This window comes from Sinocyclocheilus anshuiensis, unplaced genomic scaffold (assembly GCF_001515605.1).
Source record: "Sinocyclocheilus anshuiensis isolate Anshui unplaced genomic scaffold, SAMN03320099.WGS_v1.1 scaffold273, whole genome shotgun sequence".
In the NCBI taxonomy this organism is placed as follows: domain Eukaryota; kingdom Metazoa; phylum Chordata; class Actinopteri; order Cypriniformes; family Cyprinidae; genus Sinocyclocheilus; species Sinocyclocheilus anshuiensis.
This window is the reverse complement of record NW_015540857.1, coordinates 840839-849077: the sequence shown is the minus strand read 5'-3', so window position 1 is coordinate 849077 and position 8239 is coordinate 840839. Positions and strand designations below refer to the sequence as shown.

General features: G+C 35.9%; 1 protein-coding gene across 1 annotated transcript in view; it reads right to left on the bottom strand.

Annotated features, from left to right (window-relative positions):
• Positions 1-3592: 3592 nt before the first annotated feature.
• The window catches only part of LOC107687869 (major facilitator superfamily domain-containing protein 6-A-like), a 17808-nt gene continuing 13161 nt past the window's right edge, over positions 3593-8239 (bottom strand). The window contains exons 5-8 of the mRNA XM_016485346.1: positions 6437-6598; positions 6252-6350; positions 5269-5546; positions 3593-3978 (exon numbers count right to left, since the gene is read on the bottom strand). Coding sequence (XP_016340832.1) covers positions 3790-3978; positions 5269-5546; positions 6252-6350; positions 6437-6598 — 728 coding nt within the window. The 3' untranslated portion in view covers positions 3593-3789. The remainder of the gene's footprint in view (positions 3979-5268; positions 5547-6251; positions 6351-6436; positions 6599-8239) is intronic.

The following is an 8239-nucleotide window of genomic DNA, read 5'->3' as shown; positions in this document are numbered from 1 at the left end:
TGCCATGGTTTTGACATTTCAAAGGCTTATCTCGACATGAAAGCTTCTACGTGCAACGTGAATAATGTGACATTTCTTCACGAACAAAGAACCGAGAAAGGAACAATGGAAATTCTGAGATCTGACAAACCAAAGGCTCATTAGACAAGAGCAAGATAATTGAAGATAATAAACTCAATCGCCCCTTTGAAATGCAGTAAACACATCAGGCGTGGTGATTATCATTTGGAGGCTTTGATGTTTGGCCCTTCAGATTTGAGAAATGAGGCCCATGAGAAATGGCCCCGCCCACAACTCCGCCCACCACACTGGAGCAAATCCTGACTCAATTAATCAAGACGAGAAAATAAGCCATGAATTCAACATGATTCAACAACACAGAATAGCTCGAAACAAACTGGAATGCATCTCTGCAGAAACATTTTCCTGAATTTGGTGTTGTCTGAACATCAACCACAACCCACAGCAAAACGTAATAAAAACTCATCTCAACGAGCGGTTTGACTAAAGCGAGTCTCCAGCTCAATAATAATTCAAACAATATCCACAGTCCAATTCTCAGTAGATCCTTTCGCCTTTCACACACCACTGAGCGTGACTCACTTTTCTTGTATTCTAGCTCAGTGTGCATAACAAATTCGCAATTTTTTATAAACCAGCATGTTTATATGACATCTTCTGTGACCTCCACCTATTCAGTGCATTTCACTGTAATTGTATCATGTTTACACAGCCTTTAGTTGTTTTACTTGGCATACTACTTCTTTGCACAGGTCAGAGGTCAGGATGGCCATTCAGCAACCCCTCACGAGGACGCGTTTGCCTGCTTTTTAATACCCGTCCAAATGACTTCCCTAATTTCCCCAATAATCCCTCTCTTCTGGCTGAATCTTCACTTTTGGAATTTCTGAATAGGCGTTAACTGCCCACACTCGGCTGCCGTGTGGGAACAGGATTTAAGGGCCGCTGAAATTTTCTCACAAAATGCCACACTATTCTCTGGATCAGCACAATCTCAACTGGGGTTAGAAACTTTTTCAGAGAAAATGGCAAGAAAAATTCTGTAAGACGAGGTTAAGGAAAAAGTGACCCGACAAACCTTGATGCATCTAACTTGTATTGGAGTAAAAAGTATGATAGAAAATGTGCGGTCGACAAATTTTTGGTTAATTGATAGTTTATCTTTAATTTGTTTTAAATGTTTTCTGATCTAGAAATTTGCATTAGAGAAAGGATCACCAAATAATTAATTTTAGCTAAATGATTGCTAACATTTTGTTGCAAATTTACCACAAAAGGATTTACATAGTGGGCCAAAGTACCTTAAAACAATACTGTGGCACTACTAAATTAAAAAGTATGGTATTACAATGGCAAATGTCCAAAGAACATGGTAATACCATAGCATTGCTTGTTACTGTAGATATAATCAAAATGTTATTATTCAGAAGGAGAAACCATCCAGAAAATCTAAAGGCTAAAGGTTAAATACTAAATGCTCTTAGATAATGTTTTCCCCCATGATTTTATGCAAAAAATAAGCCAACATGAAACAACAAACAAAAACCAAAACAAAAAAACTAAACAAACAACAAGCCAAAAAATGGGCAAAACAAACATGAAAAAATAAAAAAATAAATACTAAAATGAAACATTTAGTAGGTAAAAGCAGCCAGAGAATCACCACTAAAGGCTCTTGGATCATTCTATTTCCACCCAAAGTTTATCTGCTTGTGAAACTGAATCAGGCAGTGTTTCTGGTGTGTGAGCATGGCAGCTGTCTACATTAATATATGTCAAAGACCAGCTGTAGTCATCTGGAATCTCTCCACACCACTTTCCCAGCGCATGACTCAGCCCTTCCGATCCGAACCAAACGACCCAATGTTTGTCAGATTGACTCCATGCCCACAATAATTATGTTATTAATTTCCACAGAGCCATTCGTGTAGAATAATAATAATAATAATAAAACATTATTTAAAGGATGAGGCTATTTGGGATGATTTCTTACCTGGATCCCACAATTAATGTAATTCTAATGCTAGTGTGGGCATGAACAACATTTAAACTATACTGTTATGAAGAAACAAATAACGTCTGCAAAAAACAAACAAAAAAATGAACCAACATGAAATAAAACAAAGTTAAACAAAAACTCAACATTAAAACCAAACAAAAAAACAAACAAAACTGAACAACAACAGAAACTAAAAACACAAAACAATGAGACTAAACAAAACTAAACTGAACAAAAAGGCAAACAAACAAAATGAAAAGGAGAAAAAAAACCACCAAAACTGTACCGAACTAAAAAAAAAGAAAAAACAAAAAAAAAACAACAACAAAAAAAAACAACAACATGAAACCAAACCCAAAACAAGAAAAAACCTAAAATGACAAAATGCTAAAAAAAAAAAAAAAAAATGCTAAAGAAACAAAACTAAACCATGAAATAAAATTGTTAACCAACAAAACTAAACTGAACAAAAAAAAAATAAAATAAATAAAACAGAGGAAAAAAAACTACCAAACTAAACAAAAAGGACAGAAAAAACTAAACATGACGACAAACCTAAAAACAGAAAAAAAAACTCAAATGACAAAATGCTACAAAATACTAAATAAAACTAGACTATGAAATAAAACGAAGTTAAACACGAATCCAATATTAAAACTAACGAAATGAAAAACAAAAAACAAACATGAAAAAACCTTGAACTAAACAGAATGGGGAAAAACAAACAAAACATGACACAAACAGAACTGAACTGAACAAAAAAGGCAAAAAACAAACACAAAAAACAAAATAAAACCAAACCAAGCAAACAAAACCTATCACTGCCACTTCAGATTAGAATACAAGGTTTTTGTTGTCACTATTTTTCTGCCTCATCCAAACATTTTGATATCATAAATTGCATTGAAATGATTTCCGACATTTGGCAGAGCATTGTTGCAGGGCATATTGCGTTAGTGACAGCTAATCCCACCAGAGATGAAATCTGTGCTGTGAGTGGGTGAGTGCTGCAAATAAGGTGTTTGATTCCACAGAAAGAAGTGAATTCCGGGAATAAAAAACAACAACAATTCTTGTATATGTTGAGCAAACATTATAGCAGGTAATTCAAGTCTGATTATTACCAAGAAGCCACTGTACAGAGCAAGCAAAGCATTATGGTCTGGTTTCCATGAGAACAAGAGATGTCTGCCCTCAAATGCTGGCTTATCATCGATTAGGTCAAGCGGACTAGATGATGATCTATTGCCGGTGTCTTTAATGATGAGAAAAGTGTTCGGTGACACACAAAAATAAAAACAGGAGAAATCCCCTTGTTAAAATCTCTTTTACACCTTCATCTAAAGTCACAGGTGAAAGTGTGAAAGCAAACGTCCCTGTTATTCAACGCAATGACGTTGACATTAGTAAGTAATTAATGAGTTTTCACCTTTTTAAATTCACAAAGTGTTTCACAAATAAGATATTTGCCATTATTTCAGGCCTCATAAAGCTCAATTGTAAATGGGCAAAATGCCCAAGCACTGCTGCCCTCTACAGGTCGAAGAAAGTAAAAACAGGAACACATTACAGTTTAAAACCTGCCAGGCTTTATTTAGTGGATGTGCAAAGCACCTGGAAATAAGTTAAAAATCATACAAAGGCCACTTATACAGAAAAGTACTTTCTTATTCCTTGTATTTTCCCACAAAGTTCGTAAAAACTCTTCACAACGAAAACAAAATCACTATGTGAAGAGAAAATACCCACGGGTTAGTCAGTTTGTTCCATCAGCTGTTTGCATGTAATACTAGCTGTGTGTCCCGTGTTGGGAATTCCAGCTGTGAGGCGGCCCCTGGAGGCCCGGGGTCCTCCTGGGACAGGAGCCCACTGAGAGTGCTTTCCTGTCGCACGTCATTGCCAACGATGGGAGGTGATTGGTCTTCTTCTCGAGATTCTGGGGGAATCTCATCTGTGTCCTAGTTAGAGAAATAGAGAAATGTTTCACCAAAAGTAATTTCTAGTGCAAAAAAAACCAAAAAAACCTTGCATAATATTTTATAAACAAAAATGCATCTTAGAGTCTGGCACACGGAGTACAAAATATCATATGTGTTTACTGTATTGAGAAACTACTGTTCATGATTTAGTTGCGGACTAATTTAGGTAACTAAACTTTTTGCCTGATAACAACACTTTGTCAGTTTGTGTAAAAAAAAAAAAAATCCAGAGGTTTTCTTTCATGTGGTTTACTTTCATGTGTTAGCCATTTTTTTACCCCAGAGACAATAAAAATATTGTTTTTACAGTTTTTTCACTGTTATTTGGTTTCAAAGAGTTTTGGTGCTTAAAATATTTTATAATATTGTGTCATTTTGTCACATAATTTTTTCCCCTACCGAGTGAAAAAAGAAATGAACAAAATTAAAATTTTCACCCTATTTTGTATTTGATACTGTTTTATTGCTGTTCAGTTTGGGCTTACCAAGTTGCTTTTTTAATAAAAAAGAAATGCATATTATTCTGCAAGGACTCAAAATGACAGTAAAGGCATTTTTAACATTGTATAACATTTTTAACATTGAATAAATGCTGTTCTTCTGAACTTTCTATTCATCAAAGACTCTTGAAAAAAATTAATAAATAAAAATGATCACCGATTCCACAAAAATATAAAAAAAAAACTGTTTTCAGCATCAAATCAGTATATTAGAATGATTTCTGATGGATCATGTGACACTGGAGATTGGAGTAATGATGCTGCTAAAAAAAGAAAACATTTTAAATGGTAAAATTGTCACAATATTACTTTTTCTTTACTGTATTTTTAATTTAATAAATGCAGCCTTCTTGAACAGAAGAGACTTTAAAAACATTTTTTTTTATCTTACTAACCCCAAACTGAATAGTAGTGCATATGTGCTCTAACTTAACTAATTTGTAAAAATCTAAGTGCATGAGGGGGGAAATTGTTCTATGAGTTTGAGTGTGTGTATATATATATATATATATATATATATACACAAACAAAGAAAAACAAGTAGAATAGAAAGCTAGAGTTTTTTTTTTTTTTTTTTTTTTAAAAAAAAAAAAAAAAAAAAAAAAACACAGATATACAGTTATATAATTTTCAACTAAATCTACACATTCTCACCTTTCTGCCACAGAATGCATGAAAAAGAGAGAGAAAACACGCAACAACATTTGGATCAATATTCATATTATTCACCACCATCCTCCTCTTATTTTCCCATGATCCTTTGCACTACCTGAAGGGGCTGGACCTCAACAGGGGTCTTTGCAATGACGACCATGTCTCTGATTTGGTAAAACAGTAGAACGACTGTAACCCACGGCGAACCAGAGGGAACCCAAGCGGGCTTGTTCAGATCCTCCTGCTCCTCCTGGTGCCGTGTTTTCCGAGCCGGAAGTTTGGGTTCGGGTCGAGCAGGTGCGGCCGCGTCTGTTGTGTTCTGAACCAGGTCAATGGTCGCTATGGGAACAGGACTGGATGGGATAGGAATGTTCTCTGCTAGCATCTTGTCCTCTGCGGGGTAAAAAAAGAAATTAAATTGAAGCAAATTTCTGAATGAAAAATCTTGAAAATGTACGGTTAAGCTTGTCGTAATTTCAATACCCTATCCATTAGTAGGCTAAAACAGTTTATTGAAGCTGCGAAACGAAACTAACATTTCACAACAAAATGAGAACAAATCAGAAAATCATTTGAACAAACCATCCAAATGAACTGCTGCACAAAACTGCTGGACTTACTGGAGATGGCATTTTAGTTGGTTTGCTCACACTGCGCAACACAGTCACATTTTTTCTCACTATTTGGAAAGGGCACACTTTTTTTACGGCAGTTTTTGCTATTATTTTTTGAAAATGTACTTAAATTCAATTATATTTTGTTAGATTACACTATTATATAGCTACTTATTTACTTAAATTCAATAAACAAAATACAAAAAGGCAAAAAAACTACATGAAAAAACTGAACTAAACTAAACAAAAAGGGCAAAAACAGACAGCAAAACAAATGAAAAAAAAAAACTGAATTAAATGAAAAGCCAACATAAAATAAAAGCAAACAGAACTGAACTAAACAGAAAAGGCAAAGAAGCAACATGAACCAGGGCACCACAAACCCTAAAAAACTAAACAAACAAAACAAAAAAAAATACAAAAACAAAACCATTTCAGCTCTTATTTTAAAAGAATAAGCAATATACGAGATATTGTTGCTTACCTTTTTTCTCATTCTGGCCAGTGATGCACATAATTAATGAAAAGATCAGCAAAATAACAAGCGACGTCATTCCTATTCCCCTGAATGTTTCGGCAACACCTGAAAAACAAGAAGACCTCTTGTTTATTCACATACTAGCATTCATAATGTCATGTGGTTACAAAAACAACTGGCATTGTTCATACCAAAGTAGTTGACAAATACCCCACCGACCATCGCCCCACAGCCCCTGCCCAGCCCGAGGTGGAGACCCTGCAGGATGCCTTGAGCGGATGTCCGAAGAGGTGGAGGTACAGCCGCACTCAAATATGAGATACACGCCGCCCATACGGACGCATGTGTTATGCCTGCACAGATACACATTGTTTATCTTACAGCATAATAGAAGGCTTAAATGAATAGTTCACGCAAAAATAAAATTTGCACACCCTCAGGCCATCCAAGATGTAGATGAGTTTGTTTAATCCTCCTCTTATTTTCCCATGATCCTTTGCACTACCTGAAGGGGCTGGACCTCAACAGGGGTCTTTGCAATGACGACCATGTCTCTGATTTGGTAAAACAGTAGAACGACTGTAACCCACGGCGAACCAGAGGGAACCCAAGCGGGCTTGTTCAGATCCTCCTGCTCCTCCTGGTGCCGTGTTTTCCGAGCCGGAAGTTTGGGTTCGGGTCGAGCAGGTGCGGCCGCGTCTGTTGTGTTCTGAACCAGGTCAATGGTCGCTATGGGAACAGGACTGGATGGGATAGGAATGTTCTCTGCTAGCATCTTGTCCTCTGCGGGGTAAAAAAAGAAATTAAATTGAAGCAAATTTCTGAATGAAAAATCTTGAAAATGTACGGTTAAGCTTGTCGTAATTTCAATACCCTATCCATTAGTAGGCTAAAACAGTTTATTGAAGCTGCGAAACGAAACTAACATTTCACAACAAAATGAGAACAAATCAGAAAATCATTTGAACAAACCATCCAAATGAACTGCTGCACAAAACTGCTGGACTTACTGGAGATGGCATTTTAGTTGGTTTGCTCACACTGCGCAACACAGTCACATTTTTTCTCACTATTTGGAAAGGGCACACTTTTTTTACGGCAGTTTTTGCTATTATTTTTTGAAAATGTACTTAAATTCAATTATATTTTGTTAGATTACACTATTATATAGCTACTTATTTACTTAAATTCAATAAACAAAATACAAAAAGGCAAAAAAACTACATGAAAAAACTGAACTAAACTAAACAAAAAGGGCAAAAACAGACAGCAAAACAAATGAAAAAAAAAAACTGAATTAAATGAAAAGCCAACATAAAATAAAAGCAAACAGAACTGAACTAAACAGAAAAGGCAAAGAAGCAACATGAACCAGGGCACCACAAACCCTAAAAAACTAAACAAACAAAACAAAAAAAAATACAAAAACAAAACCATTTCAGCTCTTATTTTAAAAGAATAAGCAATATACGAGATATTGTTGCTTACCTTTTTTCTCATTCTGGCCAGTGATGCACATAATTAATGAAAAGATCAGCAAAATAACAAGCGACGTCATTCCTATTCCCCTGAATGTTTCGGCAACACCTGAAAAACAAGAAGACCTCTTGTTTATTCACATACTAGCATTCATAATGTCATGTGGTTACTGGCATTGTTGGCATTGTTCATACCAAAGTAGTTGACAAATACCCCACCGACCATCGCCCCACAGCCCCCGAGGTGGAGGAGGTGGAGACCCTGCAGGATGCCTTGAGCGGATGTCCGAAGAGGTGGAGGTACAGCCGCACTCAAATATGAGATACACGCCGCCCATACGGACGCATGTGTTATGCCTGCACAGATACACATTGTTTATCTTACAGCATAATAGAAGGCTTAAATGAATAGTTCACGCAAAAATAAAATTTGCACACCCTCAGGCCATCCAAGATGTAGATGAGTTTGTTTAATTGGAACAGATTTGGAGAAATTTAGCATTACATCACTTGCTC